Below are 25,683 nucleotides of genomic sequence, written 5' to 3'. Positions count from 1 at the left end.
TGTGATGGTGTTAATCTGTGGTTTTAGAGATAATAGTGTCTGTCTTGTGAATGTGTGTCTATAATTTTAATGTCTTCTTAGAGTGTACTGTTGTTGAGTACCATGTAAAAATATTTACTTCTATCATTTTGACCTTAAGACAGTTTCACAGATATTAGAATAGCAATCCCTATTCACGTCTTAGTTCTTTTGCTTAGAATCCTGCTATCTAGCCTTTTACTTTAAGGTGGTGACCATCCTTGATGGTGAGGTGTGTGTCCCGGAGGCAGCAAAAACATGGACTGTATTTGCTAACCCAAACGTGTAGGTCTGAGTGTTTTCATTAGAGAATTAAGACCATTAATATTGAGAGTTATTATTGTAAGGTTTGTATTCATTCTTGTCATTCTGTTGATTCTATGGTGATATCTTAGGCTCCTTATGATCAATAGTCCTGACATTAGTATTTACATGTAGAACTATACAGAAGTTAAATGATGTCATTTATATAACTGGCATTATCACCTGGGTTTATATGATAATTCTATAGATATGAGTAATCTTTTAAATTCAACTTTAATAGCTTCAACACAATCATTTCAACAACTCATTTCTATTTATTTTCTGGGACCAAGAAATGGTTCATCAGGTAAAAGCACAGCCCTAACTGTGCAAGCCTAATGGCTTAAGTTTTATCCCCGGAGTCCACATAAAAAGCCTGATACAATGATGTACACCTATAATCCCAACACTCCTATGAAAGACAGAGGCAGCGGCAGGAGAGTTGGGTAGAATCACAAAGTCCAGCTATCTTGGAACACACAGTGCAGCAGAGTCAAGAGAGACCTGCCTAGACAAAGTGGAAAGGGAAAACTATAATTCTAAAGTGTCCTCTGACCTCCATGTGCATGCCATGACACATGCATGCACACACACTTACCTTTAAAATGTGTTTTCTCTAGCATTTCCTCAAATCTAATACCTTCATTTTCAAAATGCTAAAAAGCACTTAGTACAATACAGTATTGAGATTTTTCAAGATATGTTTCTCGAATTATCTAGCACTGTCATTTTCTTCTTTGAATTCAACATCACATTTTTTTTATGTTGGACATATAATATTTTCAATAAGAAAAGTCTCATTGTGGAATAAAAGATAACCCTTGCTTATAAAATGCAACAGTAGCTCTTTCTTATCTCAGGCTTGGTAGAAGTTTCCATCCAGTGCAGACTAAGGGAAAATGAAGAATTGCATGCTAACTCTAACCATTTAACCAACTGTTAACAAATCCATCATTTCCAGTCCTGTCAATGTTCTAGATGCATAAAATCCGTTACAGAAACATTGTCATATACAGAAGGGTTAAACTCTTAAACATGATTTTTTCTGGTGTGTGGAAGGGTTCCAAACTCAGGAAGCATCAGGTGACTGTGCCCCGTGTGTCCTGTGCAGTTGATTCTGTCACAAAGCACCTTGTGATTTGGATAATGATGTTTTTTTCTGTCCTGGGTAGTCACAAATACATGTTTTAAGCATAAGGGAAGCAAACTTGTTTCTATCAAAGCTGTTTACAGAATTTTCTAGATATCCCCCCGCATTCAGAAGTTTGGACTGACTACACCAGAGACAAGGCAAACCAAAGAGTTCACATGTGTAGTTTCCAAGCATGACCAGACTTTAGACTCTGGTGATCTCATTCAAAAGCAACTCTACAGACTATGAGGTGTCTCAGCTGGAAGCTTGCAGAAAGTCCTGGGTCCCATCTCCAAGCACCTTTTGAGCCGGATATGGTGCTCACCTGTTCTTGTAGCTCTCTGGAGGAAGAGGCAAAAAACGATCAGAAGTTCAAGGTCATCCTCCACTGTGTAGGAAGTTGGAAGCCTGCCTGGGCTACATGAGACTCTATCCCAAAAGAAAAACACAAATTCTCCACTTCAGGCTCATGGGGAAAAAAAAAATTCTCTAGAGGTACGGGCAAGAAATGTAGGATGGTTTGTTTGGTTGTTGTTTTAAAAAGGTCTCCACCTGACTCAAATGCACCACCAAGTTTAGCAGCTCTGACTGTCTCGCATCAACCCAAAGTGGTCAGCAACAGTATCCCTGAAGAGAGAGATCGGGGGCTCTCTCTTGAACGTACAAAGCGAAAACATTGACTGAATTAGTTGACTTCTTTTCACATGCATTTTGTGGGGATCAATATGGACAGCGTAACCTTAGGCAGGTAAGTTGCTGGGAGCAAATAGTCTATATGGTTGCTTGGCAACAGAAGAATTACCTAGGTAATTAACTGTATTTCAGGTTTTCAAATTAGTTTTCCAATGCTATCAATAAACTACATCTTAGATCGTGTCAATAAATCTGCTGGTAAAAGGAGTGTGAACACCCGGGGGAAAGGTGACTGTGATCGAGAGAGTTTATGTCACAGATGTACATTTCTTAAATCCTACTACGTGCCTGATGCTCCCAAGCTCCAGTTAATTCTTATGCAAACACTAAGAGGTAATTCCCCAAGCTAGGAATTTGAATTGTGGAATAATAGTACAATGTGCTCAAGGTCACCAGGCATTGCCAGGATTCAAATGTGAATCAGTTCAACTGCTGCCTTCCTGCCTTTGCTTTGACTCTTCAATCCAAAGCTTTGCATTTTTGATGGAAGACTTACAAATGCATGAAATATGCACTCTGCTTTGTGTCGTGGCAGCCAAGGAGTCCAAGGGATAGAGCTAGTTGTTAGTTAAAACCAAATGGTTCTGGGAGGATGGCGTTTTGTTGGGCAAGTCACGAGCAGGAGAATTAATTGGGAAATAGTTAGCCCTATAAGGGCAAGAGCCACCAAGCTAAGGTGTATGGGTGAACCAGAAGATTCTGTCTACCCAGTCCAGAGTTCAGAAAGAATAGTCAGGCCTCAGCAAGCTAGGGCAGGAAGATCCAGCTAGGTGGGAACAGGGCCGGTTGAGAAATGTCTCAACTACCCATGAAGAGATCAGTCAAAGGCTGTTTTACAGTCCTGTTCAGTATTCCATGCCCAGGAAAAGCTCTTTTCATTTATCCCCGATTTACCTGACAAATGTCATCAGAAATAATTCCAGAACACTCAGACCTTTAAAGCATTGAGATGCCTGCTCTTTGTGTGCTGGGGATGGACAGCAACATATGCAACAAGATGTTTGCTGACTTCATGGAAAAAGCAATGAGGAAGAGACTTCTACAACTTACCAGGCAAGAAATACAAACTTTCCATGCCCTATTGTGTAAAAGTATTCATACACTTGATTTTCTGTTAAGGAACACCACTCTGTCTGTGGGTGTTGAACACCACCACCACCCCTACACACACAAACACACACACAAACACACACACACACACACACACACACACACACACACAAACACACACACAAACACACACACACACACACACACACACACACACACAAACACACACACACACACACACACACACACACACACACACACACACGAGGAAGAGAGAGAGAGACAGAGAGAGAGAGACAGAGAGAGAGAGAGAGAGAGAGAGACTTTAAAGAAAAATGTGCTGCACATACATGAATTTTCCAAGGACTATTGCTATGTCTGATGGCTGCATAGTTTTTCATCTTTCAGGGAACTAGATGACAGAGTCAATGTGCAATGAGCCCCACTACTTAGTTTCCCTGTGGCCATGGGTAGTCCTGCATAGGTGCCCAAAACTCAGGTTCTTCCTTTGTAAAAGGGAAGGGGCTAAAAAGAGATGGTTCTGTGGTAAACAGCCAGTACTACTCTCTTAAAGGACCAGAATTCAATTCAGTTCCCAACACCCACTCAGGCAGCTCATAACTGCTGAAACTTTAGCTCTGATGCCCTCCTGTGGCTTCCATGGGCATCTGTACTCACTGGCAGACATATACATATTTTAAAATATACATATACATAATTTAAAATAAATTAGTGCTGAAAAGATAGTTCAATGGTTAAAGAGCCTGGCTGCTCTTCCAGATTTCCAGAGTTCGATTCCCAGCACCTACATAGGGCTCACAACTGTCTGTAACTCAAGTCCCCTGGAATCCAACACCCTCTTCTGGCTTCTAAGGGCACTGAAGGAACATAAAGTGTGGACATACACATAGGCAAAACACCTGTACACAGAAAAACAAAATGAAAAAATCACACAGGATATAAGTAAGTCTTTTTTAAGGTTGAGGGAATCATGATAGCAACTTGCCTTTCATGGCTAGGTGTGAATATTCAAGACCATGTGGTAAAAAGTTCTGAAAAGCTACTAGCTGGTTATCATTCAAATTAGAGGCAAGAGGGGCCAGGTTAGTGTCCTCCTAAAGTGTCCTCTTACCTCATATCAGCTCTGGATCTTGGATCATGATAGATCCAACTGAAAGAAAGCAAAGATATATGTAACCTTAATAGGTAAAAAAAATTATAGACAATTGAGAAGCAAAGGCTTCATAGAGCATAAACCGTTTACTCTGTGAAAGAACAGAGGCAGCCAGTCCTGCTGTTTAAGAACCCAAACATTCAAAATTATTTAAACTCGGCAGATAGTAATGAACCATTGTAATTTATCAAGATGATGACTATATTTTGAACTATCCACCCCTTAATCATGTCCTAATTAACAATGCCACCGCATTTGGCGAGTGCTTTTTCGCACTGAGGATGGTGAGTTATTTAAGTTTAAGGCATAATATTGAAATCCTGGCACTTTCCCTTACCCATTTATCTTTTAGTCCATTAAAGAAAAGAGTTGGCAACCATGCTTCTGCTGGGAAATCACTTTAATTAATCCTGTGTGGGCACATAAATACTTTTTATTAATCACATTTTGATGAAAGGTTAGTTAGCCACAATATGGGCCATCTATAGACATGGGATACCCCAGTGGGTATTGAGTTAAAATCTCAGCTGTGGGGAATGGGTTGGATGCAATCTGCTTAAAAACACATTTCATGTCAACTTATATAACTAAAAGTTCACCTTGTACTGAGTTGGATGATTCAACATTGGCTATTGTTTTGGTTTTCACTGTTGAATACAGTAAGCAGATAACAAGGATTGGGAAGCTTCAAAAAAGAAAAGGTAAAACCCAGTTCATGATTCATGTTTCATTTGCATATTAATAAGTAAATGCATTTTGCATTATTGAGTCTTAGTATGAGCTAGGCATTTTGTTGAGATAAATACTTACTCCTCTCAGTAACTATAATTTCCTGTCTCATGTCCTATTTTTTACATTTAGGGTTTTTTTGTGACATTGCCTTGCTACATAGTCAAAGCAAACTTCATACTCACAGCAATCCCTCTGCCTCAGCATCACAAAGTTATGGAACTACAGATGTGGGCTGCCACACCAACCTATGTTCCGTATTTTCCTAGTGAGCAAACTCAATATGGGTTTTTTAAACCGTGACTTTCTCTAGGTTATTCATTGTGTAGCTATCAGAAGCAACCTACAAGAGCTCTGTTGTCCCATGATTTTTCTTTTTAACCATTTAATTTTTAAGTGTGCATTTGTATGTGATCAAGTTGTGAAAATTTAGCACATATTCACTGTGCTGAATGATGAGTTTAACTAGAACATTTTCATCTGTGTCTGTCAGGTCTTTTGCCATCGTCCCTCTCCTCATTGCCCTCCCTCCAACCTAATGTACCTGCTAACCACCTCCTTCCATCCAAACATTCATTGTCTAGTTTGCTGTCATGTATGTACGCATATGTGTGTGTGCATATTGTTAGGATCCATATTCTATTTTTCTACTTAACTGATATATAGAAAATAATTTTATCATTTCTATAATCTAGCTCAAAATTTGAAAACTAATTTTGCTATAGATACAGAAAATGAATGGCCACAGTACAGTTGTAGGGCAGTCCAGCCAATGGTCCAGCAGGGGTCATTTCACCTATAGCTCCAAACCTCACAGAATGCAGAATTCATTTGCCTTTGGGTAAGAATGATTCTTGTATTCGCTTAACCAACGAGAATGCAATTACTGGTCCCCACTCATGGGTGTGGCGGGATGCGGGACCCTGAATCAGGCCGGTAGGCATTAAGAGGATGTGACATCGTCCCTCCTCTGGGGAACGCCACCATCTGTGGATAAGGAAAAGGCTGCAGAATGTTGTTATCAGCCTGTCTCAATCTGCTACAGTCACCATCAAAGAAGGGAAGGAAGCCTGCTTCACTTTTCACCCCCCCAAAGGACATAATGCAGACAGTCATGCCAGCACAGAGGATGATGGCGGCCAGTACAGTAGAGATGCTGTCCTAAGTGCAAGCTGTCTTTTGAAGCAAACACTGCTATCAAACTGAATTAATGTGATATATATATATATATATATATATATATATAATATATGAATTGTTACTGCTCCTGATGCTTAAGAGAGGGATTTAAAAAGGGCTTATATGATTGACTTGTCCCATTGTAAAGTATGCACCTGCTGTGAAATGAAGCCACAAAGAGAGAAAAAAAAGTTGAATAATTTAACTTTTTTATTTGTAAAGATAATCAGGGTTTTTCTGATTACATCTTAACTTCATAAATGTTAAATAACCTATCAGCATCTAGTTGTTGTAAATTATGAAAAGGAGCACCGCCAGGAATATTAACCAATACAACCCTTGTTCTTCAGAGAACAAGAAAATGTGTTATGGCAGCTTGTCACTGTACGACTGGTAACTCTGACACCAAATAACAAAACTGCCATTTGCACTTAGGGTAGATTGGTTCACACGCATTTCCGAGGCTCCTTGTGCTCTGACAGGAATTTATGAACTTGGGAACTAACCAAGTCGTGAGGCTCCCCAGCTGATTCTAACAAATATGCCCATTTCGTTTCATTTAATCATCAGGATATACCAGAGGGCTCCATCGTCTCCGACTCATTGCAGATGGCACAGGGTTTCAGGGACACCACAGACTCTGTGTCACCGCCCTGCGAAGTGATGGCAGTGGTGGGACCTTCTTTTCTAGATGTTTGTCAGTGTTTGACATGTCCACAGTTTAGAGGTGCATTTTCTGTTCCAACACCTCATAGGTGTACATAAGGGGCCCTCGTTGCCCATTAACTGTGAGGTGAAAAATACATTTCCCCGGTTCATGCTGTGGCTAGCCATGCTCAAACCTAGATCAATATTGTGTCCATATCTGAAACACAGTAGAAGTGCAATCTTGCTCCCTGGCCCCGCTGGGAGTCCTGTCATTTTTTGAGCAGAAAAGTTGAAGGATGCAGATCCTGGAAGCAGTCTGCTGTAGGTACAGATTGAAGACAAATAAACAGATTTCAGACAGGTTGTGTGGGGGACCACTAGAAATTACCACCAAGGATGAATGACAGGTTATCTTCACAGCAAACATGATCACGTACAAATGCACGCTTAAAAAGCCATACAGGGAGATGTTGTCAGGACAGTCACTTGCATAGGTATAATATTCAAGTCTTTTTAGAGTAGTGGCCTTCTGTGAAAGAGAGTTTTAGAAGTGTTGAGGGCACATGAGAGCATGGTTAGTATGTGTTATTATAGCCTTATTGTATTTCTTTTTTAATCTATTCTGTCTTCTGTAGAGTTGGGGATTTTTAGCAATTTCTACCATGTGGGAATGTACTAGAATACTGTGTGTGTGTGTGTGTGTGTGTGTGTGTGTGTGTGTGTGTGTGTGTGTGTCTGTGTGTCTGTGTGTCTGTGTGTCTGTGTGTCTGTGTGTGTGTGGTGCATATGTGAGTGTGTGAGTGTGTGTATGTTTTCTTATGTCACCCTTACAAGTGTGCAAATATATGGCCTCTGGTGTCATCATCCTGCAGCTCTCATAGAGACAACTTGGTGTGTGGTGGTGACTGAGGAAATAGGGGCAGAAAGGCTCTGATCCTGTTCCTATGTACAGTGTATGTAGTTCAACAACATGGAAGCGTATTTTTGCATAAGTGTGTTCTCCAGGCTCTTCCACAAGATCTATCCAAAGAGTGAAAGAAACAGAATGAACATGTCATACTGGGGCTTCAGCCTCAAGCAATGCCCATGAGTTTACAGTTTCTTAGTCTCACATTTTATCTTCTAACCCATGCATATTTGTCATCGTTATGGCTGCCTTGAGTCCTGTAGATTATCGTGTCAGAGGGCATTTGCTACAAATCTGGATCATTATAAAGAGATGTGTTGTTAGATTCCCGGTACTAGGAAAACCCAAGAGAGCCAACCCCAGTAACAGGTTCAGTGTCCAGGTCATTCTTCTTACCTCATTGTATCATACATGACAGACAGCAGCCTCCCTTCCATCAACTACAGGCTACATCAGGATAATAAGGAAATAGACCCCAAGGGGGATTGGAATGATGAGGTGTCCAAAATACCCCTGATAAACATTTCTGTAAACACATATCCCCATCTAAAGGTCGAATTGCGACTGAAAGGGTCCCTAGTTCATTCTTCCATTGCCTCTACTACTTCAAGAAGTTCTTTCTGTAGGTTGTTTTAAAGGGTGGGGAGCCCGTGGCACAGTTCTTTAATATGTTACTCGGGTCCCTCTCACCAGTAAATGAAATGAGAGTCTCAAATGATCTCCATAATCAATTCCTTCCTCCAACCCTCAAACTTGATTTTAACTACAGCAGCTTGCTGGGAACACTAAAAATGTTCCTGGTTTCATCTGGCAGTTGAGAATTGGGCCTTGGAGAACATCTTCTAGCTACGTCCATGATGTGTACACAGTACACCAACCAAAAGAAATGTGAACCTACCTAAAAATTCTAGGGATTTGATCTTAAGATAGCTTTTTATCCTCTCCTGAAAAGAAGTAATATTGACTTTTCTTTTGTGACACTGAGCAGAAGTGTCACAGGCCAGGCCAACTGTTTGTTCCATGCCTGGGATGTATTGTTCATGGTGAATTCATTTTGAAGCAACACGGAGAGTCTAAAATTAAGTTATTCTCTAAATTTCTCACAACCAATTCTTTCCAGCACAAGGGTACTTCAACATGAATTTCTTCTGCAATCCTATGTGTGGTTCATTCTGAAGTAGCTTCTGCTTCTCACCTTTTAGTCTTGCAAAAGCTTTCATGACTTTACCATTTTTCTAAACACGGACATTTTAGGAATAGTGAGATTCTACTAATTACATTGGTTCAGACAGGAAAATCATGTGTTTCTATATAGTTCTACAAATCAAAGGACTATTCCAGAAAGTTCAGTGTTTGTCCTTGTCTTTGAGTATTCTTTGACACCAGGCCACATATGTCCAGGATGTGTGGATCTCAGATAGGAAACTTGGAATTTAGAATGTAAAATCACTCTCTAATTTTCCTGTTCTGTTAATGGTTATTTGGCAGGTTCAAAACTGAGCTATTTATCCACACAGCTTTTCCCAGCTCAGCCCTGTAGTTTTGTTTTCCTTTTACCTTAATCTAAGATTCTGCTTTCACAGATTAGGCAGCCAGGCCATATCATCACTACCCACACCAGGCCAATGTGCAATCCGGAACAGGAGGAGAGGTTTTAACTTTAGTCTTTCTGAGGACCCTGGTTCAGTTCCAGCTCACAACTGCCTGTAACTCCAGATTCAGGGGGACCGGACGCCCTCTACTGGTCGCTGTGGGAGCTGCACACGTGATGCACATACTCACACTCAGGCAATCACATTAAATAGAGATTTTTAAAAGAGGGAGGTTACCATTTTCTTGAGGTCCAATTCATCCACTTAATCACCTGACACATTATTGAGCTACTGTGTGTTATGTGAACCACATTCACAAAAATAACAGTTTCCAACCTTTTGAAACTTTTGAGAACAGCTGCTCTCTGGAACAACACAGGCTGCTCAGTCTGGGTTGTCAGGTTCTGCCCAATCAAGCAGATTTCTTCCAAAGAGACCATGGAAGCTGAGCAGCAGTAGCACACATCTTTCATCCAAGAACTCTGAAGGCAGAGGCAGGTGGATCTCTGTGAGTTCAAGGCCAGACTGGTCTACAGATTGAGTTTCAGGACAGCCAAGTATATACAGAGAAACCCTGTCTCAAAAAAGAGATGGAGAGAGAGAGAGAAAGAAAGAGAGGAGAGAGAGAGAGGGAGTGAGGCAAAAAGAAAAAGAATTCTCTAAGATCACGGGACAGTCCTAATAGTGTGGAAAAATCTTCCTAGTGCCTCTTAGAATCCACAGTATACACAGCCCTGAGCACCTCAGGTATCTGTCAGCTCTTCCTCTCAGTGGGGCTTACACCTACACAAACAAAGACACCCTTCTATGGACCTCAGCCCTCCTGTGTCATCAGGCCCCTTGATGTTCTATAGATTTCTGTGTTTCGACAGTAACAACAGACTTACTGACAGGTGGCATGGAAGTAATCCCGTAAATGTTCCCACTCCCCAGTCAGTGAGATAATTTAATCCAAGCCTCTATTAATGGCCTTCACTCAAAGCTCATATCCTTGCCTTTAAAAAGTGTATGTTTCTTCATGACCAAATAAAAGTTAACAGGCATTTAATTACAGGAATAGATTGTGAATAGATTAAATTTTTCTTTTAAAAAAAACTAATTTCTTTGAGAAGTGCTGGTGAAAAATGACAGTTATGGGACTTAAATTTCATATGTATTTAAGGCCCATAAGTCTCGCTGACAGAGTGGACTGTCCTAGCTCAATAATTAATGCCCTGGGGATTCTCCAGGTAGACTGTGATTTGGATATTTTATGGGCTATTATGTCAAAGATCCATGTCAGACTAGATGCTTACACAATGCTCAGCAGAAGAATTATTGTCACAAGCAAACTGGGGTTGGTTGTTCTTTTTTTATATAATGTACTTTAAGTAAACCTAGGGAAAATATGATACCCTCCTTAATTGCCTCATGTTTTAAGTGACAGGTGCCTTCATTTTTATTTACCAGTAGAGTGTATTTTTGAATATGACTATTATGAATGTTTAAACAGCTCTTGCCTTTGGATTGTGTTTGGTGTAGCTCCAATGCTATTCCGAGCCATCCCTTACCTTTCAATGATAACCTTGTATGTGCACATAATTCCTAAGGGGCAGAGTCATTGACCATTCTACGTGATGCATTTGTACTTCTCTTTCCCATTTTTCTCCCTCTTCCCAGGGATCCTGGTTCCCCGAATTCCAGTGGAGTACAGCATCTTACTCAGTGGTGGAGGTGTGGCACTTTTGGCCTTCCCTGTTGGGCACCGTCAATCTGCCCATCTGAAAAACTTGGCTCCATTCACACAGTATGAAATAAGGATACAAGCCTGCCAAAACGGTAACTGTCTTTCAGATATTTGAGCCCAGCTTGTTTGGAAAAGTATCTCAGAATATTTTTTTTCTTAAAAAGGAACAGTTTCTTGGTTGAAATACAAAGAACAATGTTTAATTTCTAATTTGCAGTAGACTGTTTGCCCAGAAAATTCAGCCTGGCATCCAATGAAGCACTGGACATCTTTGCACCTCATGTCATGAATATTTAAATGAATATTTAAATCCATGAAAACCAGGGCTTTGCAAAGCCTTGCTTTATGAGGCTTTTGAAAAGAAAACACAGCCCACACAAAGAGGCCATTGATACTACAAAACAGAACAGATTCTAGAATAAATTTCATAGAAAATCTATTATGTTTGATTTATTTAAAAATTTTCAGGATGGAGAAGTTATTTAAGAGTTGAATTCCAAGCCAAGCATGGTGGCACACACTTTTAATCCCAGCACTCACAAGACAGAGGCAGGTAGATTTCTAAGTTCAGAGCCAGCCTGGTCTACAGAGCAAGTTCCAGGACAGCCAGGGCTACACAGAAGGATATTGTCTTGAAAAAAAAAAAAAAAGGAACCAAACCAAAAAAGGGGAAGGAGTTGAATTGTATACAAATGAATCTATATAAGTGATGGTGTGTTTCCTTAGACACATGAGTCTGAGTATCAACTATGCTATCTTAGACAGAATGTGACCAGCCCTTCCTCTCTCTATTAGAGGACTGAAGAGACTTAAGCCAGTATTCAGAAGAAGAAATGGAATCCAGAGAGCATATTACACATTCATTAGTTATTTTTGCTATACATTTAAAGGAGAAATAGAAGGCAAGGCATGGTTGTGAATGCCTTTAATCCCAACACTAGGAGGTTGAAACAGGTAGATCTCTGTGATTTCAAGGACAACTGGTCTACCTAGAAAGTTCCAGGATAGCCTGGGCTACATAGAAAGACCCTGTCTCAAATAAACAGATGTAGAAACAAGACTAAATCATGAATGCACAGCCTGTATATGATAAATAATAGCTGCTTGCAAAGTGATGTAATTGACACAGATACAGTATTTTGCTCTGTTCCACGTGAGGTTGGTGGGACTCCTATATTCCTGGTCCCAATCCCCTAGAGTTGGTTCAGTTTTCACAGCTGGTCTTGATGATTCATACCAGAAACCCCATCTAGTTGTTAACTTCACCCTACAAACTATGGTTTGTTTGAAGGATTTTACTTTCCCTGATCCAGCATGGAAATAGCTTCCAGGTGATACTCTCTTTGTTTAAGGGAAAAAAAAAATTGACTTCTGATCTTTAGGTCACTGGAGCAGGGCTATGAATGTCTAATAGACTTAGAGTTACTTGTTCAAAGTCTGTGTGTTTGAACAACAGTAGTTAGTTTAATATATTAAATACCCATGGGATTTGAACATTAAAACACATTGCAGAAACTCGGTCAGTGAAGGCTATGGTGCCTTGCCCACATCCGTATGAATAGATGATTCCTGAATGAACCATCTAAAACTCATAATGTTCAATTTTAATATTCAAATCCCATGGGTACCCATAGGACCAAACTGAAATATGTATGCAATGTATCCAGATAGATTATTTTCATGGCATGAGTACCCTCCTGTATGGCTGTGTGACACCTTGTGTTGCTGGATAAATTACTAAAGCCCTGGTTTGCTTTTCTAGGAGGCTGTGGAGTTAGCAGTAGCATATATGTCAGAACAAATGAAGCAGCCCCCGTGGGTCTAAGTTCCCCTCTTCTGAAGGCTCTGGGGTCATCTTGCATCGAGGTTAAATGGATGCCACCTAAAAGACCAAATGGAGTCATCACCGGCTACGTCCTTCACAGGTGAGAGGTTCGTGGTTGGGTCATGCTTGTCATGCGGGGCTGTAGAATCACACGCGTACTTACTCCACGTGCACAGGGGACAGAGGTACATTCCTGTGATATGGAGCCTTACTTACCCATGTGGCCCAAGTTGGAAGCTATGAACTCTGACACTGCTACTGTGTGTAGCCTTATGTTGTAATCTCTTTGACAGCTGAGACCCTAGAGCCCATGATGTTTATCTTTGTGACTCCTCCCCACAAGTGTTGCTGTCTTTGTTTCTCATTTTATCCATTTTTTTTGTTTTGTTTTCTTCTTTGTGTTTGTGCAATTCTGGGTATCAAAACCAGGGCCTCCTGCATGCTAAGCAAGTGTTCTGACACTGAGTCCAAGCCACAGCCCCCACCCCGCCCCATTCGACTTGAATGCCTCTTTTCTTGCTTGCCTAATGGTATATGTGCGGGCTTTTCTCCTCATCATGTGCAGAATTTATTACATGGATCTCTCTATTGTAAAGGAAATAAAAGCAGAAAAAGAGGGAGTGGAGAAAGCACGAAGGGAACAATTGAGGAAGGATAGGGAGTGGTGGAGGGAAGGATGAGAAAGCAAAGAAGAGATAGAAAGGGGGCAAGAAGCAGAGGAGAGCGAGAAAGAGAGAGAGAGAGAAGGAAGCTAAAAGCAAAACTGGTCAGAAGCAAAGATCCTGTGTGCTTGGCATCTGTGGCAGCTGCACACTTGTGCCACACCTCACCCGCTGCTCTCAGACCTTGTTAGTCTCTCCAGCTTTCCCCACTCTTCTTTGTTTGGTCCATGTAGCATACACCTTCAGTGACAGTGACTTTAGGCATTGGACCCCTTTAATTCAGACCCTTCACTGACAGCTGCGTGTCTGTAGGAGAAACAAACATGAAAGGAGAAACTATGGTTGCATTTCTGGTTATGTAAATGGCATTACCCAAAACAAGAAAGCCCAACTTCCCAGCAAAATGTTATTCGAAGAGTAATATTTCTGATTAAAAGACATGTGGATGTATAAAAATGGCTGACACAAATTTGAATTTTACACTAAGCACTTTCATGTAGAATCTAAGGTACCCGTCCTCCAGAAACAGTTTTCTTTCAGTTGCTTAGTGCTAATTGCATGGGAAAGGTGTGCCCTATTCTGTTCTGAAGGAAGGGACATAGATGGCTCTTGGACAGCAGGATGTGGCTTCCCTCTATTGGTTTTGTAAACAAAGCTCGTGATGGCAGTGACTATCCCATGGCAGCTCCGGCAAAGGAAAACAGGAAATAGAATGCAGAAAGGCTCCTTCAATGAAAAATACTGTAAATTGAATTTGACAGCATTTGATGCCATTTGATTATTCTAGTCACAGCCAAACAATGATATAAAGAGTAATATGAAACAGAATGTGTTACTGCCTAGCAGACTCCAACGCAATAAACCTTCCCCCAGTGTGACACAATCACTTCACCATCATAATTGTAGCCTGTTTGATACCTCTGAGTACGGCGGAAGGGCACTGACTGACATAGATACATTTTGTTTTTTATTTAAAGTGAAATGAAAATGGCGCACTGGGGCTCCAGATACAATCGTTATATTCACCTGCCTAGGCATGAATCACTTGGCAGTTATTCCAGCTGAAGTTTAAATGTGCTTAGACAACAACAATATCAAATTCTTCTTAGATAGCTGCAGAAAAAAAATCAGAAATTTGTAAGGACAGAAATAGCATGTAGACACACAGTTCTTCTTCATCCTGTGACTATGCAGGGCCCTGTACATAGCTTCAGCTCAGGCCTGCAGTGCTTCTGAGGGAATGATATAATTCCTACTCCATCGTTAGCCTGCTTTCCTCTGTCACCAAAGGAAATGCATTCAACTGAAAGCAAAGACAAGGCTTGGCCTATGCAGATACTCTCATTAAATTACTGGAAACCCACATGCCTATCTCATTCTGAAAATGCTTCTTCCAGTTCTCACTGGTCCCCCAAACTACTTTCCCCCCTCTGCCATTCTCTTCCATTGTCTTCATGTTGCTTCTACATATCATGCTGTTTAAAAAAAAAAAAAAAAGTTAAGTGCCTCCCTTAATAAGGAGGTAAGGTGTTTATGACCCCCCAAAACAAAGCAAAATGGTTCATGTGTCACTTTTCTCACTACTGGGAAAAAATACCCAGCAGAATCAACTCAGAGGAGAAAGGAATTATTTCGGCTCATATTTTCATGATGGGGAAGGAATGACATTGTTCAGGTAGACAAAGTGGCGTGAGGTAGTTTATTCATGTCTCAGTGGATTGGGAGGCAGAGAGCACAGGTGAAAAGCAGAAGCTGAACCCACCCTCAGCCTTCAACCCTGCTCCTAAGCCTGGATCTCTGCCAGCTATGCCCCATATCCCAAAGGTTCCCAGCCTCTCAAAACAACGCCCCCAGTTGGAGGTCAGGTGTCCTAATGCCTGAGTCGGTGAGGGATGTTCCCCGCTTAAATCATTAAAACTTATTAGTGAGAAGAATGTCCCGCCTGAAGTTTCCAGTTACATAGGCTGCTTTCTTGACTCCATGCAAGGCATAAAGGAAGTTTTCTGTAAGCGTTTTCATAAATAACGAGGTTGGTTAGGTTAGTGGTTTGTAACTTATCTATTGCCAAGATACAAGAAAAGCCAACTTGAAAGCTCACATCTTCAAAGAGAGGTTGGTTCATACAAAGATCCTTCAGGCTACACACTTCATCAGCTTTATCCATGGTAAAACTCTCACCACTTCCACATACAAAATCCATCTGAGATACTTTCTTAGGAATTGACAAAACACTTAGTAAAAATACCTCCTCCCACTAGGAACTTCCATGTAAATACAGATGAAATTACATAGGGTTTTGTAGTCTCATGAATCGCCCCCTCTAAATGAATAATAATATTTGAAGTATCTGCATGCATTAGAAGTCAAAAGTGCATACAAAGACACGTTAGCACTGTGAAAAAGGAAAACAAAATGGTAAAACTTCCTTCTGAATATTCAGAAGGACTTTAAAGGATAAAATCTAAGATAGTTCCGAAGGTAAAGAAGGAAACTGAAATGATTGTGCAGAACAGATAAGGAGGCTAACTGAGGAAAGGTACCCAGTCAATCAAAGGCGTGTGGAAAAAGTGGATACAGAGATGGGCATTGAGTTAAATGCTAACCAGCTAGATATGTACACATACGTATATGCATACCAAGGGACACACAGCTAGATATGTACACATAAGTCTATACACACCAAGGGACACAGAGCTCTTTAAACCCTAATTCTTCCTACTAATGACCTTATTGCTATATAAGGTAAACTAAACTAAAGTGTGATGTGTAACATGATGTGAGATACACAGATATTCATCAGAAAACCTAGAGATGCATTACTTTCCATTGCTGTGAGGAAAAAAACAACAACAACAACAACAAAAAAAACAAAACGCTGCAACCAAAAGTGGTTTATGGACATGTGGGGCTTATGTTCTAGAGGGGGGTCCATGATATCTGGGGATGTGTGAGTGCAGGAGACCAGAGCAGAAAGCTGAGAGATCACATATTTAAGCTCAGAAGGGAGAGAGGGAGCACTAGGAGTGGAGGAAGGCTATGAACTTTGAAAGCCCACCCCAGTGACATACGTCCTTCTGCACCCCTCTGCACCCTTCTGTACCTTTTTAAGGTTCCATAACCTCCCTAAAGAGTGACACCACCTGGGGACACCAAGTATTCAAATATATGAACCTAGAGGGGATTTTTTTCATTCAAACCACTATGAGAATAGTTTTATTTTTAGAATATTCATGGAATGTTTCATGCTGTCAACATTATTAAGACTGGTCCTTCCAGAATAAGAACCTGGTGACTATTGAAATTTTAAAAGAAATGTGCTTGATAGGGATGAGTATTATTTAACCACAGCAGTGGGGAAGGTTGCGTAACTCATTATATCTTCCATATAGCATAGCTAACACATGTATAATCACTATAAGTAGATGTAACACCAATCTTTTTAATATTCTAACAAGAATATGCTATGTTTTTCTTTTACATAAAAAATAATCATGGGGGCTGGAGAGATGGCTCAGGGGTTAAGATCACTGGTTGCTCTTGCGGAGGACCCAGACCCAGGTTCCGTTCCCAGCACCCACATGGCAGCTCACAGCTGTAATGGATTGCTCTTCCCACCAGCCTGGAACCACAGCCATGTCAGGCCCAAATGAACACACAGACACTATATTAATTGTTAAACTGTTGGCCAATGACTAGGGCTTCTTACTGGCTAGCTCCGTCTTATTTATGAATCCATTTCTACTGATCTGTGTATTTCCACATATCTTACCGGAGAACGCCTCACTCGCATCCTCTCTTCCCTGGGCTCACATGATAATTCCATTCTGCCTATACCTCCCAGAATTCTCCTCATCTCCTAGACCCACCTATCTTGCTGCCCCGTTGTCCAAAGTGTTTTATTCATCAACCAATAAGAGAAACGTATTTACAGAATGACATCTCCCATCACACAGCTGTTTGTAACTCCAGTTCCAAGGGACCTGCCATCCTCACACAGACATCCATGCAGGCACAACACCAAAATTTTAAAGAAATAAAATCTTTCTTTAAAATTTATACTTGTCCCTTCATCCTGTTGCTGTTCAAAGCAGAAACGGACACCCACAGCTAAGCACTGAACCATACTACTGAAATTCAGTTGTGGAGAGGGAGGAGGGATGAGCAAAGGAGCCAAGATGGGGCTGGAGAGACCTGTAAAAACAGTGGACTGACCTACTGATAGCATGGAGAGCCTTGTCATATTGTCATAAAGCTGGGGAAACAGCATTGGACCAAACCAAGCCCTCTGAATGTGGGTGCCAGCTAGAAGGCCAAGACAGTCTATGGGTCCTCTAACAGTGGAGCCAGTCTTTATCCCTAGAGCACAATGGACTTTGGGAGCCCATTCCCTATGGAAGGATACTATTGCAGCCCAGATACAGCAAGGAGGGCCTGGGCCCTCCCCAAAACAATATGACAGACTTTGAAGGTCCCCGGTGGGTGGCCTCACTAGCCATAGGAAGAAGTTGGGGGTGGGTTTGGGGGGTTGGTGGGGAACATTGGAGGATGGGAGGGCAAGGGAATGGGGGGATGGATATGTAAATATGAATAATAATTAAAGAATTTAAATTTAAAATAATTATATTTGTCATAGTTTTCTAAAGGAGGTATCATGTTTTTTAGTCTATAATCATCATGAAGTAAATCTTTTTGTGATCATGTTTAAAATAACACTTTGATTATTTCTTCCAGCTCTATATGACTCTTCTTATCTCTAAGAATGGAATTACTTTTGTTAGCAGGAGCGAGATAAGAATTCCAGGTCTTCATTAAAAAAGAATTTCTCAGCCTGGTGTGGTGGCACATGCCTCTAATTCCAGTACTTGGAAGGCAGAAGCAGGTGGATCTCTATGAGTTTGAGGCCAGCCTGGTCTACAGAGTGAGTTCCAGGACAGCTAGAGCTACACAATAAAACCCTGCCTTGCAAAAAACAAAAATAAAGTAAAAGTGTTTCTCTACAGTATTTCATGAATTATTAATCTGATATACCACCAATTCAAAATTCATTATTTAGTCCATTTTTAGAAACACACACACATTTATATGTAAACACATATATATATGTGTATATGCATCCACAGACATGTGTGCACTCTTGCACACACACCCACCACACATTCACATGCACATACAGGCATGCACACTGTAGTAGATATATCTTAAATAAGCTGACATTGGGGCATTTTAGGTGTAAATAGAATAACAAAATATCCCAACCCTAAAGGCCAGAGTTGAAGCAAGTGTCATGTTAGGCTAAACTACTTGTGGAAGAAACTTAGATCACTGGAATGTTTGACTTTTTTAATGGAAGACTTTAACAAGTCAGGCTGATCAATTGAGGTGTTGTTATTTTGTTTGGGTTTTATTGCTCTCTCTCTCTCTCTCTCTCTCTCTCTCTCTCTCTCTCTCTCTCTCTCTCTCTGTGTGTGTGTGTGTGTGTGTGTGTGTGTGTGTGTGTGTGTGTGTGTGTGTGTGCGCGCACGCGCTCTCGAACCTGGAAAAAATAAAGAAACAGTATGATCATGAAAAGAGCATGGGATCTGCGATCAAATGATGTGCCTTTTGCCACTTCCTGGTCATGGTGAGTGGCTTCTTGGGTGAGTCACCTTTAAAGTTATGCAGAGTTGGGCTCATGTATGTAGAGGGTAATTAGCCTCTACAGTTATGTAAGAAATAGTGAGCTGATCCATGTGAAGTGATGTGTTAGATGCAAAGCAGCACCAACAGGAAGCTGGAGCTGGCAGTTGCGGATGTTATTGAAGAACTAACAAAGGTTCTTCGGGACAAAAGAAGTGCCTACTCGGTCTGTTTTTCTTTAAGAAAGTTGGATTTTTCTTTACACTCATATGTAGAGGAAAAGTGTCTAGATTATTAGACACGAAAATAACAACAATTGTGCTTATCTCAAGTGGCAGGTATGAAGAATCCTTTAAATCCTCCTATTGTTCATCTATTATTGTCTAATTTTTACATTCAACTTGTGCTATGGAATAGTAAAGGCAAAAGAGTAACTTTATGAATCCAGATGCAATCTGCCATCACTCTATGATTTTCCTATTTCCCCTTTCTATAGACACCATCACTTTCTGTAGCAATCAAGGTGTAATCAGAAAGAAAAGAAAGCCCAGTTGCCTTTAACAGGAGGAATTTAATGTAAATAGCCACACAGGATAAATGTGTTAATTGGGTGACTTAAAAGATGAGAAGAAAACTCCGGGACAGCGTAAGTGGCAGCTGTACAAAAGCTGGTGGTACCCTGAGGGCTGAGGGAACAAAGGAAGTGGACAGAATTATTAAAACAGAGAAACCCAGGGGTAGGACTCTGGGCAACTGGGTCTCGGAATTCCTAGTAGGGTGTTTCTGGCACTGGCTCTTCGGGGAGGAAACAGCAAATCTGCTTTCTCACATTAGACAACTTTATAGTGGGGACGTCTCCTCTCAAGTGGGGGATCCCTTGCTGCCAAGATGCTCACAGTAACAGCTCCTAAAGGAAACAAGTAAGTAGACAGTCAGTTCCCCCTTCCCCATGACTTCTTGGTCACCCTCTGCTGCCCACTGTTGGCACAACCCAACACCAAGCTCCTTGGTAAAGCAGAAATGGAGATCTCAATGTCTAGGCTATGTAATAATTATAATTAAAATATTTAGAGAGGACATTTTGTACACAAAACGATAATAAGCAGCTGTTAAAAACATACTTCCCAGATTCAGATTTATCTTCATTCTCCTCATAGTGTTAGACAAGTTAAATCACATATCTTCAAAATCGAATCGCCCAAACACGCTCTATGAAATGAACAGCAGCGTGGCTATCCAGGGAGAGCTGAACGTGTAATCTGTACATACATGCTAGTCTGGAGGAACAGGGCCTCTCCTGCCAACCTTTGATGTCCTGTAATTAGGGGGGAAATGTTTCCTCAACCTCTTCTCTGGGTGTGTTCAGACAAAATGGAAGCCTGACTTTTAACACCACATGGGGATGCAATGCAGTCTTCTCTAATATTCATTTATTAAGTAATCAATAGTAAGAGATACTGCACCAGGCAACATCCTTTCGTTGTTTTGATGAACAAACGTGAAGTCTCCATCATATTGCATGTCTAAAATACTGTCTACCTTAAAATTCCCCCTCAGGCAGTGGTTTGTTTAATACCAGTCTTATGAAAACAACGGCTACATCTCAATTTGGTAATTCATGAGATGCTTAATAAAAATCAATTGAATTGTCACAGAAAGTCTGATGTAAGACGAAATAGAAACTAATTTTCCCATAGGACTTTGATAGGTTTGCATCATATCCCTAGCAGATACACTTTTAGAATGCTGACCAGAGTCCATGGCTGTGAGCCCTGGATTCTCATAGAGCTGATCCCTCTCCATTATACACCCAGAACTGGAGACATACATGCAGCAAGCACCGGGGCCAAAGTTGGCACACCTCCATGGAGTGCAGAATCTGGCCCATGAGTGGTAGCAGGTCATAATGAAACTGCAGGTCAGTGAGGTGGACCTGTGATGCTTCTCTAGCTTGTCACTGCTCATCCTTGCACCACGGTGATTGATTGGCTGGAGAAGCATCAGCCTCCCAGCACCAAAGATTTCCCATACCCTGCTTCTACTTTGTGTAAGATACTGTCATTTGCTTTGTCTTAATCACCCTTTGAGTTTTGATGGGGCCAGTTAATCTGATATGGCAGCATGTGTGTTCCCTGGCGTCTGAAGAGGGTGTTAATTAAAGACTTCTAACAGCCTGGAAAATATTGATTTATTCAACACTCTTCTCCACCAGAGACTGAGCTAGAAGAGGAGAGCCCTGCTTTTCACTACCTTCTTTCTCAGCCTAGCTCTCTACCCCAAAAAGATACAAGAATTGACAAAGATGAGGTCAAAAGGCAAGAAAAAATATCATGAGATTATGTAACTTTCAGCCCCTTGTATGAAGAGTAAATGCTTGAAACCTTCATGGACTTGGGCACTGGGAATATGGAGATGTAAAAAAGCACAGTTACCCTCCTCTTAGGTATGTGTTGTGATTTTACACCTGGAGGAGAAAAATACGCTCCCAACTCAACATCAGATATCTAAGACTATCTTAACAACTGATGATTTCATTGCTCTAGCTTCAGGGTTTCATGTTTTGTATGTCTGGCACAGAAAGAAAATGCGTAAATATGAGTTTTGATAGCAACAAAATCTCAACCGTACTAGAGGACTGAGTAAGTTTATTCTCTGGCAGCTTAAAAGAATATGTTGAGACTGTCCTGGACTGTGATCAGTTTTAGGAAACATCCAAAAGAAAACTGTCCTTTGCCCTTTGCCCTTTGCCCTTTGCCCTTGAAAAGTCTGTAACTCAAATTCCTGATACAGTGCTTAGCATGTGGTTTTCATTCATTTTCATACAGCTGTTTCTTTAGTCAACTCTGCTCCTTTAGGTATAGTAGGTTCCTCCATGTCTGTATCCCTGATCCTGAGTCAAAGATGGTGTTTATGTGTGGCTCTTGATGTATGATAACAAGTGTATAAAAAACAGTAATGAGAACACTTCTTGCTTTGAGGGTTATGGTGTAATGAATGGAAAATTTCAATGGAAAGAAAATAAGTAGCATATAAAAAAAAAACACATGGAAATGCTGTCCAGCTGCCATGCAGGCAAACGCAAGGTGCATCATTATAGGTAAACCTTGGGAAGAACTATGGGTTCTCTGGCCAGTGTCTGGCCACAGTAGAACCGTCTGGGTGTTTGGCCATAGTGATCCTAAATCCCACAACAGGAGAGTCAGCCTCACTATATAAATGCTTTGCAGCCACAAAAGTCATCAGTCATCAGCCTATTAGCCAAAGAGAGTCATATAGCTGGAGTCGAGTAGAAGCATATAAAAGCGTCCCACACTGGAACTACTGCAGTCCCCGTACCACAGAAGAGTGGGAATTCCCAAAACACCAGTGTCCAGCCACTGCATCTCCTATTCTGTGGTTCTGGGTTCACAGATAGAGCCTGAAAAAGACTGTTGTGCACACGCCCATGATTTACTCCTCGCTTGGAGGAATAAAATAATGTTCCCAGCACTAGAAAAGACACATGAATTCTAACACGATGTTGATTTTCTTACTGAGCTGTTCCCCTTGATGCACACATGGTCTTCCCAGCTCAGTTCACCCAAGCTAGGTGTTTCCTCACAGACCTGCCCAGGGTTTTGTCTCCTGAGCTTATCACCTTGACAATATTAACCATCACAGTAACATGTTGCCTAAGTTTTTATATATTTTGTATTGACATGTTTCCTGTGACATGTATGCACATTTAGGAACACCCCCCACACCCCCCCCCCACACACACACATACACACACACACACACACACACACCACACACACACACACCACACACACACACACACACACACACACACACACACACACACACAGGCCAACTACATTAAGAAAATGTAGCATATTCCTAATAGGAAAAATTATCAGAAAGAAGCTACTCATTTAATAACCAAGATGAGGTGGGAGAAACTCTCACCACCAGTCTCTTCCTCTGTGTCTAAAGCTCTTGTAAAATGTCCAGCTGTCTGTCACAAGCTTGCTGCTCGCTTGGTTCTCTTGCAGACGTCCTGCTGACACCAAAGAGGAGTCTCTCCTCTTCCTCTGGTCAGAAGGAGCTCTGGAGTTCACTGATGACACAGACACGCTGCAGCCCTTCACACTGTATGAGTACCGAGTCAGGGCCTGGAACTCCAAGGGTGTGGTGGACAGTCTGTGGTCAGCAGTGCAGACCTTGGAGGCCCCACCACAAGGCCTCTCGGCACCATGGGCTCAAGTCACCAGTGCTCATTCAGTCCTGCTAAACTGGACAGAGCCTGAAGCCTCCAATGGCGTCATCTTCCAGTACCATGTGATCTACCAAGAAAGCCCAGCGGAGGCAACACCTAGCAGCTCTACAGTGCGTGCTGTCACAGTGACGGTAAGAGCTTAGAATAAATAACCAGCCCTTGGATTATCTGGTTAACAGGTTAAAATTCATTTCCTTATCTATTTGTCATTTTCCTCACTTACAGCATAAATATATTATTTTTTTCATATTTGAAAGGCAGCAATATGGTCCTAGGGATAAGATAATAAATTGAGTATGAGGAGCATTTGGGGACCAGCTGGCAGACCAGAACTTATTTGTATTACTACAAGCAAATAAATGAAACTCTTTGCCTGATTACCACTTTACAGACCCACTAAATGGGAATAAGGCAGTATTTTCCTCAATATTGCATAGGAAGGGTGTCAAAATAAGAACATGCAATTTTCTGGTTTGTCAAGGACTAGTCTTATATATGCATGTATGTTTATATGCATGCAGAGACAAAGGCAATAATTTTCCATGCACTAGAAAAGACACATATATTCTAACAAGGAATTGTTCATTCTTTTCTGAACTGTTCCCCTGATGGGTAAAATAATTTCATTAGTTCACCTACTATTTTCTGGGAGTTTTCTTTATGCCCAGAAATTCCTTGTGTTCTATGAGAGATTCAGAAATGTTATAGTTTTTTGTCATAGAAACAATCATATAGAATTGTAGAAATGAGAACTACAGGTTAAAAAAAAAAAAACCCAAACAACTTATGGTTCACACTGCGCTAGGATTTGCATCTGGAACCCCAACACTTGCCAGTCATGAGTCACAGTGCAGGAACAGGTGTCATACAAAAACCACTGCACAGGAAATGAATGCCCTGGGAAGTCTACAGGAAGCTCCCAGGCTAGAGAGCCCTCATGGAGAAGATTAAACATTAGGGTTTTAGAAAGCCAATATTCATGGTTTTCAAAATATACCACGGCATCATTAAATGTGGATGACCCTTACAAATAAGATTAGTGGGGTAGCATTGAGTATTACTTCAAAAGCTAAAGCCATGTGTCTTCGATTCAAGCTATGGAAGTCCAATTTATGCAGAAGTTAAGGCGTTCATGTTTAACAAGATGGATAGATCATACCAGGTCAGTGTGTTGTCATGTAATTCAAGAAGAATCTTTGTGAGTGGTAGAGTCTAACGTTTTGCGGCCATGCTTGTGGTTATTGTATCCATGTGAGTCAACCATAAGCAGCATTTGAGAGAAGGCATTAACTTCAGAATTGATGCTTTGTTTTCATGTTTCAATGTTCGTTTCCTATCAGCATCTTTCCATTTCATCGTTAATATACTTCTTCATAAGCATTATGAGCCATAGTATTGCATAGAAACGATCTGTTTTAGCTAATAATTCCATCTGTAGGGAAATCTTCTATTTTGAAAACTGTATCCTAAGAACTTGTATTCTAATCTTTCACCATCTGTAAAGTAATTTTAGTTAAAATACTGAAATACTATGACAGACATAATTTCATCAAAGGCACCAGTAAGAATGACCAAACCTTTGTTCTATTGGAATTCCTTTAGGAGAGTACCTTGTGGGTCCCTGCTTAGCTGGTTGTATTATAAAATGCATGATTTAAGGATATGATGAATGCGTCTCTAGCCTGGGTGCTTCCTGTTGACTTCCTAGGGCATTTTCTGTGCAGGGGTTTTTGTATGACACCTGTTCTTGCACTGTGACTCATGACTGGCAAGAGTTGGGGTTCCAGATGCAAATCCTAATGCAGTGTGAACTACAAGTTTTCTTTAAGCCTATTCTTTTTGTTTTCTGAACAACATGACTTCCTTATAGGGCTGCAAAAAAAATCTTTAGGGTCAGCACCTAAACCGGATAAACAGTCATTGAGAACCATGCTCTTTATAAGTACTCACTGCTGGGGCCTACTGTGAGGGTGAGTCCAACAGTGGCTTGGTAGGAAGGTGGGTGGTCAAGCGTGAGGTACAAGTGATTAGTTGGGCACTAAGGCTTCTAAGCCCCTCACTACTGGGTGTCTTCCATCTGGGCGTACATACAGGACTCCCTTTTCAATCTTGCTCCAAGAATCCTCCTGGATCTACTTAGGCTAAAATTTCCCCCAGCAAAGAGTTGATGT

The 25,683-nt window shown here is 41.1% G+C and overlaps 1 protein-coding gene across 1 annotated transcript in view; it reads left to right on the top strand.

Annotated features, from left to right (window-relative positions):
• Ush2a (usherin) overlaps nucleotides 1–25,683 on the top strand; it is a 641,642-nt gene that overhangs the window by 532,695 nt on the left and 83,264 nt on the right. The window contains exons 58-60 of the mRNA XM_035445085.1: nucleotides 11,085–11,243; nucleotides 12,914–13,076; nucleotides 23,289–23,643. Coding sequence (XP_035300976.1) covers nucleotides 11,085–11,243; nucleotides 12,914–13,076; nucleotides 23,289–23,643 — 677 coding nt within the window. The remainder of the gene's footprint in view (nucleotides 1–11,084; nucleotides 11,244–12,913; nucleotides 13,077–23,288; nucleotides 23,644–25,683) is intronic.

The sequence above is a fragment of the Cricetulus griseus genome, chromosome 5 (genome assembly GCF_003668045.3).
Source record: "Cricetulus griseus strain 17A/GY chromosome 5, alternate assembly CriGri-PICRH-1.0, whole genome shotgun sequence".
In the NCBI taxonomy this organism is placed as follows: domain Eukaryota; kingdom Metazoa; phylum Chordata; class Mammalia; order Rodentia; family Cricetidae; genus Cricetulus; species Cricetulus griseus.
The sequence above is the reverse complement of the archived record's forward strand: the minus strand, read 5'-3'. Positions and strand labels throughout refer to the sequence as shown.